We start from the raw sequence: 27,982 nt of genomic DNA, 5'->3' as shown, positions 1-27,982 counted from the left end.
TTACCAAAAGAATGTGAATAAATTTCATAATAATTTAACCTTGTGTTGCGTAACCCCAACAACATAGGTATAGATTGATGATTGATAGTTTATTGTTGCAGGTAAACAACAAGGGAGAAGGGATCGAGGAACATGCCATTCCAACCCCCCGGCAGTACGTATATACAGAGTGTGATTATACAACTATTAAGCACACTTGATAGCAAGATAATAAAAACGGAGAAACGAAGCTGAAGGCAACACATATACCTATATGTAGGTACTCGCGTACCTCGATCTATATATATATATTATAAGCATATATATAGTTTGGGAGGATGGGGATCAGTCACCTTTTCATGTTATATATATCCTCAGTCTGCTGCAAGTATGTGTCCCTTGTTTTAACTCTTATTCTACTATATAATTCGTTTTACTATATATAGCTATAGAAAGAAAAAATAATTAAGATAATAAGGTATATACCTGCAAAAGACGACCATGCAATCACCATGGGAAACAAGAGGATTCATACACATCATATATGTATTATATACAACAGAACCTGGTAACGGTAAATAAGTGAGAGAATATATAAATCATAGTATTGATGAGGTTTTCTTTGAGCGTGGAGCTTTGAGGCTGGTGTCACTGTTACCAAACCACCGCGAACCAGATGTGCTCTTTTTTGTGCGAGTCGGTATTCTGACAATTAATTATATTATATGATGGTCGATAGGTCAGATGATGAAACAAATGGCACATAGAGACAAATCGAGAGGGTGAGATTGAGTGCAGCATTACTTATGATATATACTGAGATGATTATGGAAAAACCCTACGATCGACACGTACCGGTATAACACCCGGCCCAGGTCGGGTGACAAGAGTTATAACTCTAGCTATAACTCTGTGGTGACGACCCATGCAGATGGTGCCGCCGACAGGCCGACTCTATCGACTGACGCTGACCAAAAAAGTCGTTCTGTCGATCGAGGATCGAGTAGCGTGGCTCTGAATGCGTAAACCATGAACTTTGTGATGGTATCCCCTTGGCCTTCTCCACTCTGTATTTTATTTCATATAAACAACCTGGCTCATTTCTTTAAGTGACAAAACATGAATAACTATATTAAAAAAAACGGTCCCCTAAAAAAAAATACGTACCAATGAAAAACTTGGTTGGGTAGGGCAAGGTTTCCTCGGGCCTGGTAACACTGGCGGGTTGGCAGCAGTGCAAGCCGCCGCTGCGCATGCGCCATCTTGGCACGAAAGTTTAAATCGCGGTGTTGTTGTGGTCGTCGTGGTGGTGCTGATCGAGGTGGTTGTGGCTGGCCACGCAGTGATCAAAGGTTCCATGATAGGTAAGCATTGTGTCATGTATTCACAGTGGTTAGAACAGAGCCCTGCAAGGGTGGAGTCATCTGCTCCCCGCCTGCCAGTGCTGTGGCCGTGGGGTGCACACAGCCTCAAACAATAATAATGTCAGCGGTGAAAGGTTTAAACATCGCAGAAGATTCCTGATATTCAGCAATATTCTAAGAGCCAAACCTCATGGGATACCAGCAATGGAACCCTTTAAGAAAAAAAAAAGTGGCGGAAGAATATAGTGAGAAATTCTTGGGTTCCCAATTTAGGATAAGAACTTCAAACGTTTGTAATGCTTTCAAAGAGTTGTTTCAGTAGCTACTTTCCAGGCAAGGTATGGTAAGTACACTGGCTTGTAAGGGTTGGCACATTCTACGAGGTGGGGTCAGTACAAGATTTCTTGCTTTCCACAGATACTAGGTAAGCCAAGGGGAAAGTGTACCCACAGGGGCAAAATAAATGTGAAAATAGAAAGGAAAAGTTGAGCAAATTTTATTTTTGTCATATTACCAATTTTTGATAGAGAGGGGCTATTTACCAAGCTCCTCAGTAATTTACCAGAGCCCCTTTGTGATGTGTGAACAGTTACTCTCGTGCACGACACCTACCTATGCTGTAACTTTTTGTTGTGGTCATTTTTTTTTTTTAACATGTTTACCAGCATTTATGTGTATTTTTCTTCAGGCTCACTCAAACCAGTTCTGATTAAATGCTTCTGACTTACGGCAGTGCTACATGGGGACATTTACTGGCATCTTTTGGTATTCTATCTGCCAGTACAAGTTGTAACGGTAGAAGAAAGTAAGAAAATTTGCTCATATGACACTGTTTATACTCCATTCAGTAAGGGCAACTTGATAATAAAGTATTATAAAATTTTAAAATCCTGACTACTTAACGTAACTAAATGAATAGCAATTAACCTAACCCTGTATATTCAGAAAGGTTTCCAAGTTGTGGGGGAAGATATATAAATTGACAGTATGGACCTAGTCTCAGAACATGGTCTTATTACACTGGGTTACAAAAATAAAAATTTTGTTAGTTATCTTAAGTTTTTTCAACTGATTTAGGACAAATTTGCACCACTAAATCCGCAAAATGACACCCGTTTCTCTCGATAAAGTCAGGTTTTTGTACTAAGTTGATTTTTAAAAAATCAAATCTTATAACTAAATTGATTACATTTTTGTGACATTTTTGGTTGATTTTTGTTAATATTTTTCATCCGAAATTGGTTATTAAGATAAAGAAAAAATCTAACACAATTCATTAATTAAATGTTACAAAAATTGATCAGTGTACATTGAATAGGTAGACATTGATAAAGGTAAGTACATGTAAATTGGATATTAGGTCATCATTGTTCAAAATTCAGGGCATGAACTTCCATTTCTTTGAACTCCTTGAATGCTCAGCGGTAGGAATGTCTCTTCAGAGTCCAACAGTAATCAGCCATCATGACTGCGTCCCTGATACCTGGTCTCCATCTCTTTCATGTCTTGATGGAATCTCTCCCCCTGCTCGTTGCTCATTGATCCCAAATTCTCAGGAAACTGATCCATGTGTGAGAATAAGTAATGGATTTTGATGCTCATGTTGCATCCGAGATTTCTGAAAGCAATCAGCATATTGGTGACAAGTTCTGAGTATTTCCTGGCCTTCTTGTTGCCAATAAAGTTCTTCATGACAAGAACAAAAGCCTTCCACGCTTCCAGCTCCACTTCGTTCATTGAGTTTTCAAACTGGATCTCTGATGAGCTGACAGAGTTGAGGATCGTCAAAGATGCCAGCTTTCAACTTCTCCATGGTCAATCCTGGAAAAGTGTGGCATAAGTAAGTGAAGCAGCCACCATCCTTGTCCAGAGCTTTGATGAACTGTTTGATCAAGCTGAGCTTGATATGCAGTGATGGGAAGAGTATCCTGTCTCTGTCCACCAAAGGGTTGTTTATGATGTTCCTTGCTCTGCAAGGCACCAGTTCCTCCCGTATAGGCCAGTCCTTCTTCATGTAATGCTGAGCTTTGTCCCTACTATCCCACATGCACAAAGCATGGATACTTGGTGAACCTGGACTGTTGTCCCAATAAAATACAAAAAAATACTAGTTAGTCAAAAATTGGCTCATGTAAACTTTTCAGAATTTGTTTATTTAAAGAAATAAGAAAGAATTTTGCCTCATAAATAGAAAATACCCGTATGTGTAAAAAAAAAAAAAATGTGGCGATAGATAAAAAAGTTGACCTGATTAAGCAAAACCAATGTGATCTTTGGATTTAGCACATCAAAATTGTTCTAAATCAGCTAAAAAAATAATAGGCAATAAATTTGCTGTTGGCCAGTGTTATCAATAATTCACCAGTAAGAATACAATATGCGTATACTGACATGTGCATTCACAAAAAACAATATTACAAGAATATTATCTATTTTCATTGCCAGATTTCTTTTCTTTTCAGAAAGAGTGAACAGTCATGGAGCAAAGTGACAAAGAGTCAAGTCAGTGGGAGCAGAGTAAGGAGAACATTCAGCCACTGAAACAAGGCAGAAGTGCCACAGTGTTGTCTGTGGTGCTTAGTGATAATGCTGCACAGAAACTGAACATCATCAGGCAGTGAGTGTGTTGTAGTAGTACACAAATAGATCTCTTGAGAAATCAGTCGTAATTTTTTATATTATAACAATGTGTTTACTACATGGCTGTAGAGTACTTATAGGTTAAGTTTTCCATATAATTATGTAGATAGCAAATTTGTAACTTTTTCAATACCAACATGAAGTTACAAAAGGAAAATTCTAGTTTCTCAATTATTTTTTGTTGCATTTGGTGATGACTTTAATGAAGGGATTTTAAAACTGTGTGTGAGGGCAACACTGTAGGATCAATTCCTATGTTTATAGCAAGCAAATGAGCACAATAGCTTTACTTCATTTTCTAAAAAGGCATGAAACAGAGTACCATAATATTTCAGTTGAGTAATTCAAATAAGTTCTTGTGAAAAGTTTAAACTAGTTCTCAGGAGTTGCCAGGTGGAGGCTGAGTGGCCTCTTGTAGTCTCCAGTACTCATAATACTCATGGTGAGTTTTTTTCATGAATTTCAGTGAGTTTGAGGAGAAACTGCGCACATACTCTGGAGATGATCCTCTGGAGGTCTGGTATGAGTATGTCCTTTGGGTTGAACAGAATTATCCCAAAGGAGGCAAGGAGGGGAAGCTGACCAAGTTGATTGAAAAGTGTTTGATTGCCATGTATTCCAGTGAAGATCTTAGGGAGAAGTATGTGAATGACCAACGGTTTCTGGACATATGGATAAAATATGTGAGTTAAATTAAATGTTCTTTAGTCTTGTTGACAGAATGTTGCTTTAAAATATTTATAATTTATATCAAACAATTTTTAGCTATGTTAAGGAATTTATTCTCGAACCCCATATTCATAATTGTGTAGACGTGTGACAACACCTCATTGTAATGCAAGTTCATCAATGACTGGACCAGGGCTATTGCCTAAGGAGCTGCACAGACCCCTTGCAAAGTCTGCACTCTTATGATCAAGCAAAGTCCACTTGCTTGTAGTAGGGCTAGGTACTATTCCTCACGTTAACAGTCAGGGTCAGTAAGTATGAAAATTGGGGTTCACCTGTTGCTTGGAGGGTGGGTATTCGAGAAGGCAAGGCCCCCAGAAATAGGATAGTTGTAGGATTGGGGAGCAAAGCTTGTCTGAGATGTTATTAATGAATTTTAGTCGTCAAAGGAAAGTTTGTCACCCAAAGCACAATTTCCCACAGGGTTATCCAATCTGTAGGCTACAGGAATAGAAGTAAGATAAGTCTAAAGGTGTTATTGATAAGAAAAAAATGCCTTATACTTATAGAGGTATTTCTTCTTAAAGGGGTGATTCATGTAAGTCTTGCTTATATGTATATAATAGTGTTGGCTATGATCTATTACGGATTCTCCCTATCCGCATGCGAGTAGTGTTCAACTGTGAAACAATAGAGGTAATAGAGTTATCAGTTAATGTGGTTGCAATGCAAAAGGAAGAACATGAAAGAAGAGAGATAATAGAGTGTTATGATTGGAAAGAAGGTAGCACCAGTTCCCACTTTACCACTTCTCTTTCCTTTTCCAGGCCAACTTGTCTCCAAATCCACTTGAGATATACCAGACTATGGAGGCAAAGGGTCTGTGTTTATCTCTGGCTGATTTTTACATCAGTTGGGCTTGGGAAATGGAAAAGGCTGGCAATTTCATGAAAACTGAAGCAATTTTTGAGAAAGGTTTCCAAGTTGGAGCAAAACCTCTCTCCAGCCTTCACGAGTCACACAAGTAAGTTAATCTGAGTGTCTCTGTCTCTGCTTTCACACTTATAAAAATTAAGTTAAATAGGTAAGTACTTGTACAATTCTATTATAGATTTATTTGTCCTCTGAGATACAAGCTTTCAGTATGTGAAATGACTTATTATTTTCTTTATTTTTTGTATATCCAGGAAGTTCCAAATTAGAATTGCTCGATCTACTATAGAGGGTACATTAATGGACCAAGAGGTTAACAACGCAGAGCAAGAACGTGTGGCACTTGGTACCCTGAAGTCCCAGGGTCAAAGTATCCCAGTTAACAGGAGTGGACCAACATTGATTGGTCCAGCTGGTCGTTTTCATCAGGATTTTGCTTCAAAAGAAAACAGTGGTCCAGCATTTTCTATACTGAAAGTAAGTTTATTGAAGCAAGGCTAGCACATGCAAGTCCTATTAATGCAAAGTTCAGCACAGGGTTGGTCTTGTCACGACTAACAAGATGAAATAATACTGGAAATGTTAGTTAGAAGTAACCACCTCAAACATCAAGTATCAATGATATCGTGTTCTTGTGCGATAGAAAGTTACTGTATTTTTCAGTGTATATGACTGGCTTGCATCCTCTTTCTGGAAGCAGTGCATAGTGGGATTTTTTTATATTTTTCTTTTGCCTTAGATCTCCTTTGCTGAAAAAAAATTGGTGTGGTATGCCCTGTCAAAATCCTTTCGATGAGGGGTCGTTTCCCATCTCTGTATGAAGTTTAATAGTCATTGTTTCACCTTCATCAGTGGTACTAGTAATTTGTTCTCAGTAGTGAACTATTGTTGTGCATTTGCAGAAGGAAAATAAACCAATCCACGCCCAATATAATCTTTTATCTCTTGAGGATTAAGAATTAGGTTTTAAAGATATTTCTCCATTTGTTCATGTCATTTTAACTATGATAAGGAAAATATCTTTTAACCAAGTAGATTTGTATTTTATTTCTTAGAATATTTACACATGTACTTTTTATTTCAACTTAGGATACATCTTCAAAAGGAGTTATATCCAGTGCTCCTTCCGAGGAAAAACAGAGAGGTGCACTGGGGATTGGTCATTCAAGCAACCGAGAGAACACTAGAAAACCCAGCCATTGGACCAAAGCCAAAGTTCACCTGAAAACAAAAGACATTGTTCCTGTAGAGGATATTGACAAGTATCAGATACCAAAATTCTCAGGTATGAGATTACATGTTTAGAGCATGTTCATGAGTGCATATGTGTGCGTATGTATATGTGCTCTTATTTTTGTATTTTAATGTAATTGTGAATGTGCAAGTGGGGATTTGCCTGACCGTATTTGCTTGAATAGCAGAGAATATTGAAATTATGCCGTAGATCGTAGCAAGGTCAGAAGGACGAGTTAGGCGTTCATAGCATTGTCTGATGGTCACATCTGACCTTAAGGCCTGTACCAAGAGTCACGAAGGTTTAGCGACGAAGATCGAAGGGAAGGACGGTGCGTACCTATAGTCACTAGCATTTTTGGAACGAAGGTCTGCGGGAGAGACGAAGGGTAGGCAAGGTCTACCCCGTGTCTTCCCTCAGACCTTCGAGGAAAAATGTTTATTTTCCAAATTTGGCGTGACAAATAGTTGCAGTTCAGTTAAAACAACCTGAGAAAATATTTTCCCTAATTGGAAAGTCATATATTATAGTTGCAGCGAATATGGTTGTCTTGTTTACAACAACAGCACGCGCCTTCAAAGCACAGAGGTACCAGCCAGCAGGCGGGAACCTTCGTGGCTCACATTCTCCAACGATTTAGGGGTTTTCAAATTCTTTATCATTTCAGTCAAGACATCTGGCTCTGCAAGTGCAAACAAAGGGCATCTAAATAATTTACTGCATGCAAACAACGATTAATAATGGAATAAAAACATGAAATAATAAATAATAACTGTTGAATGCGATGCTAGGCTATTTCAAATATATTAGGCTACCCATGTTATTTATACATGCAACATCAAAATTCCTTATGTATAGACACTTGCAGAGTCGTATGTCACTTTATATCCCTTAATGAGATGAAATATGAGTATCTGAAAGACTATAGATCATTCGAGTATGATCAAACTATACTGTTTGATATACAAGTTGTTTCTTCGTGTCCTTGTATGGTATGTTATCGATGCAAATCTTCTGTTTGTGGTTCATATACGATAGTTTGAGGATTTTTTGGATACACAAACATTCAAATGATCTTCACGCAATCACAAACTCACAATGCGTAGGTGCCACATCTACGTTCACGAGTGGACAGACGGAATGAAACGGATTATTATGGCTGTAATAGCACCATGGAGGTATTATATCTCCATGAATAGCACTGTGTGTTTGTATGTGTGTGCATGCATTATATCTGGTAGGTGAAAAGTAGGCTGCAGTGTGTGTATGTGCATTTACCTTCCCGAGCGACTTGTGGTAAGGATTGAAGGCACGGTCTGAGGCCGTGCCTACATTGTTGAAGAGAAGGTACGCGGCTCGACCTTCATGACTCTTGGTACGGGCCTAAAGGTCTTGAAGATACGAAGGAACATGGACTTAGTTTCTTGATTAACCCGGTAGCAGCGGGGATCATGTTTCTTGATGGTCCCTCTAAGCGAGAAAAATGAGAAACAGTCGTCACTCACAAGCCATTTCAAAATTTATATCAAAGCATTTGTGATCAGTTTATGCATCGTCTATTTTAGGTGGTTTATATCATGGCACAAATTTGGCCCATCGCTGCTACACGGTAAAGCCACAAGTTTGGCCCGCCACCGTTAACGGGTTAATAAAAATTAAGCATGGAACATAGGTATTGTGTAGCATCAGTGAAAGAGTAGTAGCTATCATTTTCAAGTAAAATATAAGATTTACAATTTAGGAAATTCAAGCTTATGCTCTAGCTTTAACCTATACAGGGTATGTAGCAGTATAGTTCTTTGAAGAATTGGATGTAACTATGAAGGAGCACAAAATTCAGTTTGCAGTACTATTGAAAAAGGAAATTGTTGAAGAACTCAAAACCAGGCCATACCCCAATAGGTATTCAATTGTTTAAAAAGAATTATTTATATATATATATATATATATATATATATATATAGATATATATATATATATATATATATATATATATATATATATATATATATATAATGTTATATCTATCATACTTACTTTATATTTCAGTTCATGAAGATGAAAATGCATCTCAGAAGGGGAGAAGTCAAGTTAGAGTTTCCCATGCAAGCAATGTACTATCTGTGCACAAGGAAGAATATGACAGCTGGGATGTTCAGCTCTTTATTCCTGAACCATTTGACCCTAAAGTTCAGCCACAGTATTGTAAGCACAAGGTAAGATTGAGTAGGTATCATTTGTGGAAGCTGCAAAAGTTTGAAAGTATGTATATATATATATATATATATATATATATATATATATATATGTGTGTGTGTGTGTGTGTGTGTGTGTGTGGTTTGGACACATGATGAGAATGGGTGAGCATGAATTTGTGAAGAGTGTATGAGGGAGGGGGTGTCAGGGGAAGAGCACTTGTGAAGTGGATCAATAGGGTGAGTGAGTACTGGAGTGAGAGAGTTGGAAGTAGCAGGATTGAGTGTGCTGAGAGTATGTGCTAGAACAGGGAGAAATGGAGACACATGCCGAGGGCACCCCCTGGAGGGAAGTTCCCCTGAGGGAGAAGGGCATCGGAGATATAGATAGTTCGATATGTGAATGATACGAGAATGGATATATGATTGACCATGATTTTATTTTGAACAGGTATATTGTGGAACAGAAGAATTCAGTTTTGAGGAGCTGAGAGCTGCACAGTTTGCAAAAAAAGAGAGAGAAAAGAAAGAGAAAGAAGGTAAGTATCTATTTCTACTTGAGAAATGAGTGCAGGGACTGGCCATGAAAACAGAGTAATTGCATTCTAGCACAGTACTTATTACTGTAGGTGTTCGTTAACCCGTACAGCCCCGCTGTCGGCTATAGCCGACACCAACTTCTCCCTTTACTTACGCAATTTGTATGGTAGCCAAGGGTTTCCAAATTGGACATGTGGTAGCTCTCTCTGTCTCAGAGAGAGAGAGAGCGTCGCCTGACTCCCGCCACACCCAGCCACAGCCATAGTGAACTCTGCACACCCAAGTACAGGTCTAAATGAGTGAAAAAGGACGCTAACTAGGCTATATCAAAAACATTTTGTGTTTCTTACATTTTACCAAGAAAATAATGATTGACAGTAAGATCGACAGAGATGCAACAATAAAAGTGAATGTATGGTATAAATTTACACACAGAAGTAGTATGTATTTAGTTATTACTATAAATTTTACACAGTTGTGCATGTACATAGTCAAAGAGACAATCACACTGCTTACAAACATCTCTAAAGCAAGAATAATACAGCGTCAGAGTGGCGCTCAAGATGAGGGAGGTTGGCGGCCGGGCAGGAGGACGCACCGTAGCGCACCCCATAACCATCCCCCATAGAGACAAAAATAAGCTGATATGAGTGTTGTTATACCTTTTCCCTTTACTTTTAGATAATTTTCAATGATCTATGCAATAAAATTTTTTTGATAGGGGCTCGGGATTGAGGTGAAAAAAAAACTCAAAATAATGCGGGGCTGTACAAGTTAACCTGGTTTGCAGGTGACTAGACTTGTGCCAGTTTTTTTTTTTTTTTTTTTTTTTTTTTTTTTTTTTACGTCTTCGCCTGTAGCGCCGGTAGGCTTTCTTCAGGGGCCTGGTGGTCAGCCCAAGTCCATCATGGCGCAGGCAGTTTTTATAGTGGCTCCATTTATGTTTGATTATAAAAAATAGCACTGTTGGATAATGCATGTATTAACACTTAGATAGAACCTTTTTTTTCTTTCCACCTCTGTCAATGTTTTGCGTTTTTTTGAGTAGGATGCTTCTCAATGGCTTCCAACCCCCATATGTTTTGGCATCTTTGTGATACAAAAGGTGAGGGAGGAGGAATGCTATATGTTTCCAGGAGCCAAGTTCTCCCACCTCACACTACCCTAATCCCTCTCTTCCTTACCCTTTCCATTTCCATTAAAATTTTCTCCTTTCCCATCCACCCACCCTTGTCCTCATGTAAGCCCTAGTGGTGAAGTACACAGTGTTAGGTGATAGTGTGTTCTTGTGATAACAATTGATCATGACATTATTTAAATTTCATTATCTACAATCATTCATTCTCTCCCACCCTCTTGCCCAAGCTCTCTTTTCTCACACTATTCACTTCCCCCTCCCTTGTCCCTTCCACCATCAACCTCCTGTCAAAATATATAAAAATCCAGTTTTCCTTAGAATGTTATATCTTTTTCTAGATGAGCTTCAGCAAATGAGAGAGATGCTGAAGAAGCAGGAAGAGTTGATTCAAAAACTGTTACATGATAAAGTCGAAGAAAAGCAACTTCATGCACCCAGGGTTTGTAATTTAATTAGTTGTTGCTTTTTATTTATATATATATATATATATATATATATATATATATATATATATATATATATATATATATATATATATATATATATATATATATAATTCAAATACTTTATTTTTATTTTTTTTTTATTTTTTTTATGGCCATATGTGTGATGTTTTCCTGGGTTTTAAAAGAAATTATTCATAGAAGGAAGGAAGCACCCATGATGTTCAATGTATTACAGGATGAGGCACCACCAAAGCTACAGATAGCATCTCAAAAGAAAGAATTAAAGGTAAGTATTGCATGACAACCCTTATCATAATCTGCTAAGAGGGCTTTTTTTTTGGGGGGGGGGCTATACTTTCAAATCAATGAGTAACATGATTGGTTAGCTCAGCCTGTTTTGTGGAACATTTAACCCATCAGTCTCATGAATCCTATGTTTTCAAATTTCAGCATACTATCTGAATTTGGCATATCATCAATTACTTGCATATCTACTGCACATGCAACCCAGTCTTTGTTGATTCAGTGTTAGGAGCATCCCACAGTTTTACACATCTTCAAACATTTTTTGGCTTCTCGTTTTGCAAGGGAATTTTTCTTATTTTTAGATTCTCTGAACTTTGTCTTTCATCTGCTAACTTTTCACATCTATGTATATCTACTTCCTCTTCATGAATACTCTTTTTTCTGTTGTTGTTGTTCTTCACAAAAGACATTGTACTAAGTTATTTAGTTGCTCTCAAAGAACTTTCCTTCTCAACTTCTTTTTTTTATGCCATTGTAGGTAAAATTTTCATCGAGGCTTGGGAAACAATTATTTTACTTCAAGCAATGTTATTAAATGATACACTGCCTAACTATGTAGCCAGTATGTGGTGACTCATGATTTCACATGTCATCTTAGTCATGCCAGCTTGCTGCAACACTACTTCAGTGATAAAAAGTGTTCATTTTTTTATTTTCGAGTTTTTTTATTTTACTTTATTTTGTTTTTATTTTTATTCCTCCATTCTGACCTGGCTTTGTCTCCCCACCTTGATGTGTACACAAAACAGATTAGATGATCACATTTTTCAAACTATGCTGTCTCTTTAATTGCATTTTTAGCATATGAAGCATCTAGAGCTCGAGGGGCGAACACGTTAACATGGCGGATTTTGAGTTCTCGCCGGTTTCCACTAAATGGAAGCACTGTGCAACCCTCTGTGAATGGGAAAATGGGAAATCGGTCTCTATGGCCCAGTAGAAGGGTGGTGAGGGTAGTGTGTTTTTGCCTGTCTGCAGAGCGTATGAAGTCGGGTGTATCAGAGCTCTAAGGGCGAAGAGGACTAGTAAAACACTCATAAAACACCTAAATATGGATATTTTGTTTTGAAATTTAAACTAGCTGTTAGCTACATCATGTGCTTTTAATTTTCCGAATTTGGATTAAATCGGATAAACCTGCATTAATAAAAAAAATTACGTGTGTGTTTTCTAATGATTAACACAATTTCACACAAACACTGATTCCATTGAATTTCTCTAGCTGAAAACTTTCTATTGATGTATGATGATATTGCTATGTGTGTGTTTCACACCTCCGTGGTCTAGTGGTCAGCATGCCTGGGTTCGAATCTCGGCCCAGGCAGTCGGCATGCAGCTCAGCCAGCTGTTCGTCCTCCCTCACGGGCTGGTCAATAAATGGGTACCTGGGGAAACCTGGGAAGGTAAACTGTGTTAACCCAGATGTCACACTGGCCCTGTGTCCCGGGGTAATGGGCTCCCTCCCACCACAGGCTCAAGGGCCAATGTTACGGAGATGAGCACCAAGGCCACACGCTGCTACAGCGTATACCCCCAACTTTACCTTTACCTTCTTGCTATGCTTGACTTTGAAGGCCTGTAGCTCAAAACTAGGTAATTGACTTGTTCGCCCCTTGAGCACTATATGCCTCATTTAACACTAGGAATAGAAATTTCTCGGTGATTTATTTATTTATTTATTTATTTATTTATTTCCAGTCTGGCAGTGTCATATACCAGGATAGCTGGCTTTCCATCAACAAATCTGTCAATGCATCTACCAGTGTATTGCATGTGAGTATTTTTTCTGTGTGTTTTTGCATACATATTTCAAATTTTTCATATGTGAAAAATAATTAAATAAATGAAATTGGAATGTAGACATAACTGGTCATTGCTTTTACACTAGCTCCTTTGTGAATCTTACCTATATATTTTGTAATAAGGAGCATTTATATTTTTAAATTCCTTTCATATATAAAAGATGTATTTACAAGAAATATTAATGTGATCATAACTGATCAGTGCTTCTATTTTTAGCTTCTTGATGAAAATGAGCAACCACCAAACATTGGGTGCAGCAGAGAGTCATCCGTCAGCAGCAGCAAATCCCCAGCTATCAGTTAGTATTCTGCTTTTCATTTTTACATTATTGTTGAAATTATATCATTTATTGTAAGTGTTGGTATTGAGACGTACCAGCATCACATTAGTTATCACAATCTTCTTTATTGCATTCATACACCCTCTTCGTAAACCTACCATTCTGTAATGTTGTCACGTACTCAAAGCACCTCAAAAGACTAAGTTTTCCCCAATCCACCAGGTCATTAACCCCTTCAACATGAGGATGCGTATTCTGCGCCCTTGTGTGCCCCATACAATATCCGAGGACGCGCATACTGCGTCCTGGCTCACTTTAGCCATTATACAAGTTATTTTATCTATATTTATGCTTACATCTCAAAATTATCAATTATTTTGTTTCTTTATGTGCCCCCTTTAATTCTGCATGTTTTCATATATAATACATGATGATTAAGTTGAGTTTATGGCTGAAAACATTATATTCAATAGCGATATTTGAAATTTAGCGCGCGCGGCAATCCCGGATACGGCGCGGGGCACTGTTTTGGCCCGGCCGTAGTGAGTTTCTTTATGTGCACCATTTAATTCTGCGTGTTTTCATATATAATACATGATGATTATGTTGAGTTTATGGCTGAAAACTTGTTAAACAGTAATCCTTCGTTTATCGCAGGGGTTAGGTTCCAGAACCCCCCGCGATAGGCGAAAATCAGCGAAGTAGCGACCTTATATTTATTTTATTATTTATATATTTTATATATATTATTTATATAAGCACACATATCTCTGTGAATCTCGCCTCAGCCCATGTGAACAAGGTCACTCAACCACTAGTTTCTCGAGAGATTCAAAGTCGGCTACATTTCACAGGAAACTCATCAAAATTCTAGTCAGAAACTCAGTCAAAAACATGTCGGTTACTCGTGTGGTCGGTAAGTTGTGGTCACAAGAAGAAGAAGAAGAGTGTATCAGCTATTCGGTTTAGTAGCTCTCCATGTGTTTATTCCAGCATCGCAAAGAGTTCCACGAAGCTAGATAAGCTTGGAGTAATCATGTTGAGCAAGTTTAGGACTTGTCTTGTTCAAGTGTAGTCATTGCCTCATCCTGTCTGAGTCCTCACTGCCAAGTTCTCGAGCATTTAACGGTAGCAAGCTGTAACACACTCTCCCTTTGTCTCCGAGCTAACCACTCACGAACCAACAAATGCTACGGTCGCTGAGCCAATCAGCGCCCAGGATACAGAACACGGTGCTCTGATTGGTCGCCTCCCATCCATCAGCCAATAGTGTGCCGTGTACGATCACAGGTGGGCAGACTAGCTCAAGCGTAAGCGGCTGTAGCTTCATTTTCCATACGTACAAGTCTTTGTCTACTCATCTGCTGTACACTACTTATTTTATTTCAATCCAGTATTCTTTTAATATGTTCTTATTAATATTTTCTTTACTTTTTTAAATTTTTTACAATTTTTTAGGCTAGGAAATGCTTCTTTTACTGCAAAATAAGTAAAATAATAAATATATTAAAATACCTCTATACCGCAAAATCCCGTGATATGAAACAAAATATTTACGATTTAAAAATCCGCGAGACCGCGATAAGTGAACCACGATATGGCGAGGGATTACTGTATTCAATAGCGACATTTGAAATTTGGCGCATGTGGTGATCTCGGATACAGCGCGGGGCGCTGTTTTGGCCCGGCCGTCGTGAAGGGGTTAAATAGCTTATTATCAGTCATCCATGTCACACTTGCACTCATTCTCATTACTCATTCCATCCTGTCTTGCTAGTCCTTATTCCCATCTCAAATAGCTAGTTTCTCTTGTGACTCCTTACATCCCCCTTTCTCTATCGGAGTCTAAAGCATAGGTCTTAGTTTGAAGAATTATGCTGTTTCTTCATCCCTTCTTTCCTCATAGCCTACTCATATTTCCACATCTCATGATCCTATCTGTTGACCTAGCTCTGCCTTCCCTTAATAGTCCCTCTCACTTCTTCCCTTCCAAGTATGCCAGTAATCCTGTGCTTCTTGTTCTTATTATAATGTTTATTAATTTCTTTGATAAATAGAGAAATGAAGAGTCAAAATGCAGCATCAGTTGTAAACTATAAATCATACTTCTTTAAAGGTGGTAATTTTGTATAGATTTTAAAAAAAATATAGGTGGTAATGTTTTCCTTGGTAAGAGTCTAGCACTGCAGTTGTAGTAGTTACCAGTTTAAGAGGTTTTGTTGTAGCGTTTAATTGCCTTTATTTCAGCTCTTGGTTCTGGCTCTCAAGATGGTGGCAACCTTAGCACAAGTGGAAATTCTAGAGGTTTGAGCCTCATTGACCCCACTGGGGATGCTACAAATATCATGATTGATATATTTTCTGCTAGTCTCTCACAGTCAGCATCCCAGCCAATGACAGATAGAGTTGGAATCTCAGAAGGAACATCAAATGGGGCTCCAACATTTCCCATTCATGAGGTAAGTTAGGCATTCATGTGGCAAAAGTATAGGTAGCTGAAATTTAAATCTTGCTGAACCTGTTTTTGGTGCTGGTCCAAGAGCGTTCGTCATTGACCAGGTTTGCTTATTTCAGGATGGCAATGAAAAACAACAACTTGTTGGAGGAAACAGTGCCACTCCCTTCCCAATTTTTAGTGATCCTGCAAGTCCAAAGAAGAAAATGGAAACCCGTGGAATACCACAGCCAACTAGAGTACTTAAGGAAAAGGCAGTAACAGAAGCAGCAGCAGCTGAAGCAGAACCAACACCAACAACAGCAAGACCTGAAATAATTGTGAGTTATTTTGCATTTCAATGTCTTAATATTATCTATTTTATTTCTAATAGACCCTCATTGATTGGCTCTTTTGATGCATTCCTTTACCTTCCCAATTGTGGATCACAAAGTCATCACTATATATACCATCACAAAAGTGCACTGTAAAATCATACATGAAGATTTCTTATGAATGCTAACTTTTCTGTGCAAGGTTTGCTTACTAAATTAAATCTTTTTTCCCAGGTATCTACAGTGGATGACATTGAAAAGTACCCTGAGAATCAAGATGAAAACTGCCCCCCTTCAGGCCTGGTTCAGCAGCCCTGTGAAACCCGTCACATTTCAGGAATCCTTGTGCCTGCAAAAGATATTCCGATTCCAAAAGATCATGAGAATCATGAAATTAGCAAAGCAACAAATGAGATTAATTGGAATGACAATGACGTAAGTAAATAATTATGCGTAGTTTTTTTAAATTTTATGTACCGTATTTACTTCTTATTTGTTTCATTATTAAATTTTATTTATTGATTTTATTTTATTTATTGATTTTTAGTATATTTATTTATTGATTTTTTTGTTTTTGTTTTTGTGTGTGTGTGAGAGAGAGAGAGAGAGAGAGAGAGAGAGAGAGAGAGAGAGAGAGAGATGGAGACCATCATTTAATCAGAAATTCAGTTAAATTGGCAATTCCTCTGCTCCAATTGTATAATAATAATTATGATAGTAGTCTGTGTCTGTTAATGTAACAATTGTTTTCTTGGTTTTGTAAAGTTATTCAATATGGTGAGCAACATCCTCCCTTTAGCTGCATTCAGTATTGTATGGTGGTGACTCACCTTGATCACACTGCACCAGCACTTGATTTTTTCTTGAGGTTTTCCATAACCCTTCACTGGATTACATAAACCTGAAATTGTAAATATTTTGCATCTTTTGCTCTTAAACTTATTTGTGAAACGCTTTTGATTTGAAGAATGAAGACCTGGATGATTTTGTGCCTCTAGATGGTAGGCATCTAGAAGATTTTACCATCAAGATGCCCAACAATATTGAAACTTTCGCACACATGGCCAAAGTAGCGTCCACACCAGTCCCTTGGGCCATGGAACCTGTAGCAAAGTCACCATCCACTAAGGATAATTATTCCATAGCCACTGGAACATCAAATAAGTAAGAACCCTTATTTTTTTTTCTCTCTCTCTCTCTCTCTCTCTCTCTCTCTCTCTCTCTCTCTCTCTCTCTCTCTCTCTCTCTCTCTCTCTCTCTCTCTCTCTCTCTCTCTCTCTCTCTCTCTCTCTCTCTCTCTCTCTCTCTCTCTCCAGCTTTTTGCATTCTTTGTCATGTTGTGTTGCTCTTGAACCATAAGTTTTTTTTCTGATTCAGATTACTGTTGCCCTTCTACAAGTAAATATAATATATATAATCCTCCTTCTTTCAGTCACTATCCACTAATAGAAGATGAAGAAAAAAGCAGTGAGTCACCAAAGAAAAATGGCAATAATGTAGAATTAATGCCGCCTCCATCAACCACAAAGGCTCATTCTGCATCCCTCAGTTCTGCCACTTCACAGTATCTTCATGAACCAGAAGCTGCTCTTTCTCCTATAATGGAAGCATCACGAGAATTCAGGTGCAGAATATTTTTTTTTAATGATTAGGGTGAGGTGGACACAACCCGTATTACTAGTGGGAAAATATTCATTAAAAATCTTTATTTGCCCTAACAGGTAAAACAAAGAGTGCATAATACTCCTCAGGAAATGGGCTTCCTCTTTGAGTATCTGTTGAGCTTCCCCAGATAATAGTTTTTTTCCTTAGGAAGGTTTTATTTTTCATCTATTTATTTATTTATTTATTTATTTATTTATTTATTTATTTATTTATTTATTTTTTATTTATTTTTTTCAATCGCTGTACAGCTTGTGACCAGTGGGTCACGGCTCGTACCCGAGATGTTCACGGCCCGTACAATTCAATAAGTAAATTTCTTAAAAATCTGGCTTTGCACCAAGACTCAAACCCAAATGCCTAAAGTAATCCTTAGGCTGTGGGCTTCCTTTGAGGTATCAGTTTAGATTGTTTGGACTTCCAATTCTGCAAGTGATGACAGTGTTTTAACTCGTAATTATTAGGTGGTTTTCTATGCTCATCAAATGTAACCAGGCTCTACAATAACATTTAACGTCCACTAGCTGTACGACTCATGAATTCCCTCATGTTTGTCCACCTCACCCTATTTGATGTAAATGGTTTCTCTATGAAAATTTGGAGTTGTCAATGGTTTCTACAACTTTTGCTTGTCTGTTGACAGAAACAGATACAGGAAACTCCCATTATATGACCATTAGTTATATGGCATTTCATTGTAATTTTTCTGATTTCTCCAGCACTTGCTCAAATTTTTAAAAAATTATAGTTTTTATTAACATTTTATCATGCTGAGTTATCTGTTATTTTAACTTAGAAGGCTGACTTAAATTGGTTTTACTGCATATACAACTTCCAACTGTCAGCAAGAGATTGCAGCTGTGAAAAATTATACTCTATAAATGATGATGACGTATGATAAAGTTGCCCACAATGCCTGGGAACCTTTAGATGGGCAGAAGGAAAAGATTTTGGATTAAAATAGGAGGTAATGATTTGCCAGCCTTCTTTAGCACAGTAGGTTAACTGATAGTAGGGTTGTTGTTTCAGATCATCTTCAAGCAGCTCTGGGTGCTGTACTACTCCTCGTGGCCACTCGGTGCATGGCATCAGCCAACCTGGTAACTTCTCCTTAAGTAGTACTGCTCACATGTCACGCATTCGTCACCACTCACATCCTGACCCAGAGGTAAAAAAATACTTATTTTTACTTTTGAATAAGTATAACAAAAATAATTATTATTTTATAGTTAAACCTTCAGATTCCCAAACTAGCAGGTCAGACTCATGTTATGATTTATTGATTATCTGTATTTGCAGATTAATCTGAAATAATGACAATATTGTAAAGAATTTTTTTTAACAGTACAATAACACAGTAAATAGAAACTATACAGTTGATTATTGTGTTTACTCTCTCTCTCCCTCGCTCTCGCTCTCTCTCTCTCTCTCTCTCTCTCTCTCTCTCTCTCTCTCTCTCTCTCTCTCACACACACACACACACACACTCACACTCACGCATATCTGTTGCATTATAATTATATTTTTTTCAGTTTCATGATGAATTTAAATGTGTTTCTACAGTTTGTTGCTGAACCCCTGCCACCTATTCAGCCTGGAGACTTTACCAAATCTGGCTACTTAGCTGATAGATCAAGAGGGGAGAGCTTGGCAGATTCTTTGCCATATACCTCTGGAGCTGCAGTAAGTTCTATGATTGTCACTGAATGTTTTAACTAGCTTAGAATTTTCAAACCATGAAGCAACACTATCCCTAACCACCAACAAGGGTAACTGAATAGTAGACCAAATAGAGACTAGCAAAACAGCATGAAATGTACATTGATATGCTCCTTTCATAACCATGCAGCTGCTTTTTTTTTCACAAATATTGTTGTTGCTGAGTGGATTTGGTTACAAATAAACCTACTTGTGAAGGCTGGCATCCATCTCTGCCACTCCCCTAGAATAGGGAAAAATTGAACTGCCATATTTGTCCTATATTGCATTATTAGCCTTCTTTACCACCACACACTGAGGGAGAGAGACAGAGAGAGGATAAACTAAACTGGCCATATTTTAGACCTGGGTCATGTATGGTGTGGTGGTATTGCAACATGTCACCACAGAGACAGGCTAAACTTTGGGATGTGCTGGGAAGTTTCAACTCAGTTTTCTTCCCCTTTGATATTTAACAAATTACTTTATTTTTATTTTTACTATGATTATTTGTCAATATACCTGGGTTGGATCAAATACTGATTTTTTATAAGTCAAATACAAATACAAATACTTTTGTTCGGGATTCCAATAATACAAATACAAATACTTTTATTCATGATTTTAAAAATACAAATACAAATACTTTTGTTCATGAATCTAAAAATACAAATACAAATACAAGTACTGGTTCAAAAAATACAAATAAAAATACAAATTCTCCTATTCCAGATTTCAAAGATACAAATAGAAATACTCCTGAAATTATGCAAAAAAATATAAAGATATTTTTTTCACAAGTTTACACTTTACATATCATAATTGCAATTTATCATCATTAATGCCCGGAAGGTTTCCGGGCTGAGTCTTGCTCGCTCAGGAGTGTAAAAATTGCCGGCCTTACTAAACACCCTCTCAGATGGTGCCGACATTGCACAGCACCCTAGAATATTCTTGGCAGTGCTTCAAAATTTTGAAGCTTTTTGCATCACGCCAGTACCTCAGTGGATTGACATCAAAAGGCAGAACACCTTCTTCTAGGTACATTTCAAGTTCTGCCTTCACCACTGTAGTGTCATTTGTTGATGCACTTGCCATCATTTGCCCAGCTGGAGGCATGTAGGCAATAAGACAAGGTCGTTTTGCACTCATGCCAGCCGAAAAGACGAAAGTCTCACTCTCTTGAAATGTATTCTTCTTCAAGGTCGACTGAGTTGACTCGGAAGTAATTAGGTCCACAATCTTCGAAACCTTTTCCTTTTGCATTTTCTTACATGGCATCCATGCCTTGCCAAGTTAAAGCAGTAGATCGGTTTACTGTCTCTCTTGTCGTCTTCACTCACATCTTATCCCATACGCCTCCCATTTCCATGACTTCACACATTTTTGCGGGCGGATCCTTCTTCTGAGCCGCCCCATCCCTCAGTAACTACCTAAATCCTCTCCTACTCCTACTCCAACATTAATTATCTTATTACCTTAATCACTTCCTAGTTCCTACACTCCTCCTCCATGTGACCTGATGTTAATTTCCTCCTTACTCCCCACCGTTAATCTTTCCCTTTCCTCCTTCGCCTTCAACCTTAATCTGTTTCCTCCTCCACCTTAATGCAGCTTAACATTACTTCTTTTTCTATTTCCTTAACAGTAATTATCCTCCTCAAATGGTTTTGACTCTTAAATATAAATACAAATACAAAATACTTTTTTTTTTCTTGGTGCCAAAATACAAATACAAGTACAAAATACCTTTTTTCTGGGTGCCAAATTACAAATACAAGTACAAAATACTTTTTTCTCTGGGTGCCAAAATACAAATACAAATACAAAATACTTTTTTCTCTGGATGCCAAAATACAGATACAAATACATTAAAATTGTATTTAAATACAATTCAAATACAAATACAATTGTATTTGACCCACCCCTGCAATATACACACTGAGAGATTGATCTTGATCAGTTCTGAAGGACACTTCTAGGAAATGTAAGGGAAGAGGTATTTATTGCTTTGTGGCTGGTTTATGTGCTATTCCCAGATTTTAGATATAATCATCCCCTACTGATAGTGACCCAAAAATATTGTTTAAAACTTCAAAATTAATGATAGCATATACTAATATATATTTAGATTATAGATTATTATTTTATTGCTAATTTCCCACAACAGCAACCCCTGTCCAAAGGTCATGCAGGACAATTCAGTGGTTTAGCAGCTGAGATGGTTTGGGATCTCAAGGATATGATTTTACCACCCGAAGATGCTGAAGACAAGAAAATTGAATTATCTCATGTACAGGTAATTTGTTTAGTTTTTTTTTCATGGGAAAGAGTTGATTTGTATTAAAGTAATGTTAAGGCAAACTTCATAGAAAAAGGTTGGTATCATTGCAACACTTTCCAGAGCTTCTTCAATTCCATGTCTCACTCTTCAAAAAACATTTGCTTCTCTGATCTCACAATGTTCTTTTCCCTAGCTTCACCTTGCTCTCTTTTAAGTCTTCTTTTCATTATGATTTTGTATTCCTCTGTGTATGAGTATGAATGTGCACAAACTTACATATGCATTTTCATTTATTTCAACAGGAAAAAAAGTGTGAGTTTCCCAAGAATATCAACCCCTTTGATGAGAACATTATAGAGAAAATTCTCTCAAATTTGGAATTGCCTCTTAAAAAGCGTGGTGGATATGTGGCAGTCACAGGAAGCATGCCCTGCTTGAAGGCCAAGCTGCAGGTACGTAATAAAGGTTTCTTGGCCATGTGAATGGGGAAGACAATTATAGCTCCCTCAGAGCCTTGTTTCCTTCTGCATTTCACATCCATCTGTCCTTCCTGCTGGCAGTATACTTACATGTAATCTGTGCCCAAGAAGGGTGATGACTCTAATCCTTCAAAATAGAGTTATAACTTTACATTCTCGCCTTTCTAAATACTTTAAAAAATCCTAATCTGAAATTTCATAATTATCTTTCAGTCTGCTTCTTAACTTCACACAATTTTCCAGAAGCTTTTCTACTATTCTTTGATAGCACAATTCATTAGCCCCTCTTCTTTCCTTTCTGTCCTATATCAGTATCTTCATGCTACTCTTCTAAACTTGCTAACTGCATGCTTCCTCCATTCACATGGCCCCACTGGGCATAACTTTTTACTTTAGCTCATCCCTGTGCTCTCCGAATTCCTAATACAAATATTAACCAGTATCTTTATTGTTTTAACTTTTTCATTGTTAAACTCTGGAACGGCCATTCTTCCTCCGTATTTTCTCCTTTCTACGACTTAAAAACACTCAAGAGGAGAGTGTTAAGACGCCTTTCCAACCAAATTTGATTCTCCATTTTGGAGACTCCTCCTACCCATTATTTGCAGGAGCAGGGCTGGTCTTTTTTTTTTTTTTTTTTTTTTTTGAGCTGCCTTTTATATTGTAAAAAAATGTTGTATTTTATATTGGTATTTAATTTCTTTTTTCCAGGTCACTCTGGGAAAGGAGATATTCCATATTTATAAAGTGTGTGGTGAGGGGGCATATGCAAAAGCCTACAGAGCAATTACTATGGATCCACTTAATGTGACACTGATGTCCCATGACACTGAAGAGGATAATGAACAGCAGGTATGGATGCAAATTATATTCTTAGGATGTAAAAAGAAATAAACCACTGTCCCTGTTACACTATGAACGTACAGTGTCTCACGTTCAACATAGTTACTAGAAATATTTCAACCTACAAGTCAGCAAAGTATGTTTAACCCCTTCACTATGGCCAGGCCAAAATAGCGCCCCACGCTGTATCCGAGATCGCCGCGCGCGCCAAATTTCAAATGTCGCTATTGAATATAACAAGTTTTCAGCCATAAACTCAACATAATCATCATGTATTATATATGAAAACATGCATAATTAAATGGTGCACATAAAGAAACATAAATTAATTGATAGTTTTGAGATGTAAGCATAAATATAGAGATAAAATAACTTGTATATTGGATAAAGCGCACCAGGGCGCAGTATGCGCGTCCTCGGATATGGTATGGGGCACACAAGGATGCAGTATACGCGTCCTCGTGTTGAAGGGGTTAAAGAATTAAATTATCTAAAATTTCTCAACCAAATTTCAAGGTTTGTTAAAATTAGTCACAAGTTTCTGTTTTATAGTAAACATAATACAAAACAGATTTCACATGAAACATATTGCTGTAGAACAAATACCCTATGAGGAGGTAGACCGAAAATATGAAGGGGGAGAAGGGAGCACAAAAGTGGTGATGGTGGGGGATGACAGGAGAGACTTTATCGTATGCTCATTTAGACTTTCCTCTGAATATTACTTCATTTATGCCTTGAGTACCTATTGCAAGGCTTGCTTATCAGTTTTTAATATACCTGTGGAACTCAAATATCAATCAAAGAGTAAAACATTCTACAGTTTGCATATAGACTTTGGATTATTTTCTAAATCTTGACTTAGTGAAGTATATATTCGACAAATCACTGTTGAGCTATTACACCAAACTGAGTGAAAACTAATAAAAAACAAATGCCTTCTATTTAATAAAATTGCACAAAATAGAGAGTGTACTGTACTGTATATTCATTTCTATATAATTAACAACTGAATATGAAAAGGAGATCGATACCTGATGGATGTTTTTCCTTTATTTCAGGTCATTCTGAAAGTACAGAAACCAGCATGCCCCTGGGAATTTTATATTTGCCATGAATTGAGACAACGCCTGAAAGCATCTCGGTGTTCCCAAATCTTCTTGGATGCCGTAATGAAAGTTGACAGAGGTTATTTCTTCTCCAATGGATCAGTTCTTGCCAATCAATACCATAAATATGGCACTCTCTTAGATGCTATCAATAGGTAAGAATCTTGGCAGGGATTTTGTATATGTTCAGTTCAGTAAATATGTGGAAATTGTTTTGCTCTATGGTATGACACTTAGAATAAATGTAACCACTAATATAACTAAGGTACCACATTATGCTGGAAATATGGTTAGAAAATTGAACTCTGCCACAGTTTAAAAATATATTGAGCTTATCTGTGTCTGGATCTACATGAGTGACATCAATCTATGTATTTAAGTGAATCCATATTTCTCTTATGCCTTTACTTTCATACTGAATTCCCTCCCTTAACCCTAATATCACTCAACTTCTTACTGCTTTCACTTTGATGTTTGCACTCCATGTTAGTTTTCTAATACAACTGGAAAAAACATCATTTCAGATACCGTGGAGTTGGCCAAACCTTTCCTGAGGATATTGCCATGTATTTCATGGTAGAGATACTGTCGATTTTGGAAGCAGTACACAGTTGCAACATCATCCATGCTGATATCAAACCAGATAATTTCCTTGTCCAAGCCATCAATATAGAATGTGACACCACCTCTATATTTTCAAGGGGCCCTGTGTATCTGAAACTGATTGATTTTGGTCGCAGCATTGACATGAATGCTTTTCCAGAAGGAACAAAATTTACTGAAGTTGTAAGTTTAACATCATTTTGTTTTTGATAGTTTACTTTTTTATGTGAATGTGTTGCAGCACAAAGAACATCATACATTATCATGATCATAAGCTTTTATAGGTAACATTCAAAGTAAAATCAATTTCAGTGTAAATGTTTCTCTATGAGGTCAATTAAGTCTTCAATTTTTTTTTCATTATCTTTACTGTTTCATGAAATATTAGTTTCAAATGGCATTTTGCTCATATAATTCATATTTAACCATCATTCATGAGTTTCCTTAATCAAAATTCACTTCAGTATTTGTTGTTTAATTTTAATATTACATTTGTAATGTCATTGGTAAGTTAAAGAGAGAAGAAAGTGACACAATGTGAAGAAAATAACTTAAACAACTTTTTTGGAAACAGGCTGCCTCACACCACCATCCAATCAGTAGTAAGAAATATTTCTTGGTAGATATAACCAACAATTTTGCAGACTAATTTAATATCTTACATTTTTCATCCATAGGTTACAACTGAGAAGTTCACATGCTGCGAAATGATGGAACAGCGACCGTGGACTTTTCAGATTGACTACTTTGGAGCAGCAGCCATTGCTCACCTTTTCCTCTTTGGCTCATATATGGACGTGAAGAAAACAACTGCTGGCCAGTGGAGCATTAAAGGAGCCTTTAAGAGGTAGGATACAGTTCTTTAGCTACTTCCAATAAACTTAAAGGTTTTAAAAGTAATGGTACACATACAGGAAGATGCCTGATATCTATCCTCTAAACACCTTTGGGTATCCCAATATAAGTAAGGTCTTTCCCCTTAGACCTAAACATCGCTATATTCTGTTGCCATAGACAGTTTACATGGTATGATAGATGACATATAGAAGGTCACCACCCCAGGCTGCAGGTTACAGCACAAGACTTATACCTAGTACTGAGACAGATAGGTGAAGAGACTGCCTATCTGTTTAAACTGCCCAGGGATCAAACCAAAGATCTCTTGGTTGTAAGCTAATCGAGCCAACCACTACACCACTGAATTCCCAATTATAGTCAGTTCGGGTTGGAACAGATTTTTATTTATTCATTTATATATTCATTTATTTTTATTTATTTATTTATTTTTTATTTATTTATTTATTTATTATTATTATTATTTTTTTTAATACACCATGAAATGGTCGCATTCCTTTTCTGAATCCCCATATCATGTCTGCAGTAAACAGGATCATTGGTGGTGATTAATTAATGTTTGCTTATGTTTATTTCAGGTACTGGAAAAAGGATCTCTGGGAGATGCTTTTCTCAACCCTATTGAATGTTCCTTCATGCTCATCTCTTCTTAATCTTAGTCATCTAAAACAAGAAATCATCACAACATTTCATAAGTCAGGGATGCATAAGGATATAAATGGAAAGTTACAGGAATTTTCTACACAGATTACACAACTGTAGAAATAATTGTCAAAATAACACTAACTTCCATTGATATATATTATATACATTGTATTGCAGATTAAGTGTTCAACTTTCACTTCCAAACTAATTTCAAGTTTCATAAAGTGTCAACCGAATTCAAAGGAACCAGAAATATTTTACTTGTGATGAAGACTGAGTTCAGCTGTAGATTTGTGTTCATCAGTTTCTTTTGGTGTTATTTTGATCATAAACATTAACCATGAACTTCATTAGCTCAGTGACTGGCATAGGCATAGTCATTGTCAAACAAAAAAATGTAAAATAATTAGTTTTATAAACAGCAAGCATGGCAACCAGACATTTTAACTTACATCACATTTTTAGTACTTTTAAGAATCCTGCCTCAACACTACCATGAAAAAAAAAAAAAAATAGTGCAAGTCAGGATATTTTTATTTTTATTTTTTTATTTTTTATTTTTATTTTTTTTAGACAGCGAGTATTTAATGATTTTGGAGTACATTTGCTTAGCGTTTTAATGTAGTTTTTTTTACATCAAATAAATGTGTTTTTATTTGTTTTGTTTTTTGTATAATTACAATAATGTAATAAAATTCCTGTAATATAAATACAATGACAAAACCACTTTTATAAATGGAATGCAGCATACACAGTAGTAATAATTAATAGTTATAATATCTTAAAAATGCCTTATGTTAAGAAGCTTGCTAAACTGAACTTTTGATAGAGCAAATGAGGAAGCAGCTTTTAATATAATTTGTTGAAGAAATAATTTTATTGTAATGTAAAATTAATGTTAACTGCAAAATCTTATGAAATTCTAACTTCCAGTTGTAAAGACAGTGAAGCACCTGTTTGATATTTAGATATCACAAAAATACAGCACAGCATTGGTCTCCCTTCAATAAATGAAATACCCATTTTCTAGTTGTATTTGCAAGGACCGACTGGAAAAGCAGTATATTCAGTATTACAAAAATGCAGCACGAAGTATCAGTTCAAACCATACCCATCCTCATTCTTCTACCAGAAATATTAGCACTTACAACATTGTCAAATAAAGAAGTGTTGGCAGATTTTACTTTATTTCTTTGATTATACCCCAGCTAGGAATCGAACCATAGCTGTGGCACACACTACCATCTCCCCCTCCCCTTTCTCTCCCCATTTACTCTCCCCTCTCCATTCCATTCACTTAATCCCCTCCTCTCTTCATCTTCAGTTCCCAGCTTTGGAAATTTATGTTTCCTCCTTACCAGACTAGATCAATTTCTCATGTGTTTCGTAACAATGAGATGCCATGTATTGTGATGGAAAGTGTCTCCTGATAGACCATAGATAATGTAAGAGGAGTAATTTACAAAAATTGAAGGACAAAGATAGAGAAAAATGAGAGAAGATCAGCC

General features: G+C 36.9%; 1 protein-coding gene across 3 annotated transcripts; it reads left to right on the top strand.

Moving 5' to 3' along the window:
• The first annotated feature begins 82 nt into the window (after window positions 1-82).
• LOC126999908 (uncharacterized) lies at window positions 83-27,657 on the top strand. 3 transcript variants are annotated; one of them, XM_050863061.1, is made up of 26 exons: window positions 83-154; window positions 3,806-3,960; window positions 4,450-4,666; window positions 5,480-5,676; window positions 5,840-6,062; window positions 6,675-6,870; window positions 8,869-9,035; window positions 9,466-9,553; window positions 11,031-11,131; window positions 11,374-11,424; window positions 13,143-13,217; window positions 13,464-13,545; window positions 15,775-15,986; window positions 16,102-16,302; window positions 16,531-16,731; window positions 17,264-17,460; window positions 17,729-17,920; window positions 18,988-19,126; window positions 19,522-19,641; window positions 21,827-21,955; window positions 22,243-22,392; window positions 23,131-23,271; window positions 24,324-24,526; window positions 24,896-25,157; window positions 25,652-25,821; window positions 26,408-27,657. In XM_050863061.1, exons 2-26 carry the CDS (start codon window positions 3,821-3,823, stop codon window positions 26,589-26,591), a joined length of 4,038 nt encoding a protein of 1,345 aa, XP_050719018.1. In that variant the 5' UTR covers window positions 83-154; window positions 3,806-3,820; the 3' UTR covers window positions 26,592-27,657. The 3 variants fall into 3 exon arrangements, with proteins under 3 accessions (XP_050719018.1, XP_050719015.1, XP_050719016.1); XM_050863058.1 differs by lacking the exon at window positions 83-154 and adding an exon at window positions 1,185-1,343; XM_050863059.1 differs by lacking the exon at window positions 83-154 and adding an exon at window positions 1,198-1,343 and having other exon boundaries at window positions 3,810-3,960.
• The last annotated feature ends 325 nt before the right edge of the window (window positions 27,658-27,982 follow it).

This window comes from Eriocheir sinensis, chromosome 17 (assembly GCF_024679095.1).
Source record: "Eriocheir sinensis breed Jianghai 21 chromosome 17, ASM2467909v1, whole genome shotgun sequence".
Classification (NCBI taxonomy): Eukaryota; Metazoa; Arthropoda; class Malacostraca; order Decapoda; family Varunidae; genus Eriocheir; species Eriocheir sinensis.
This window is presented reverse-complemented; position numbering and strand designations above follow the sequence as displayed.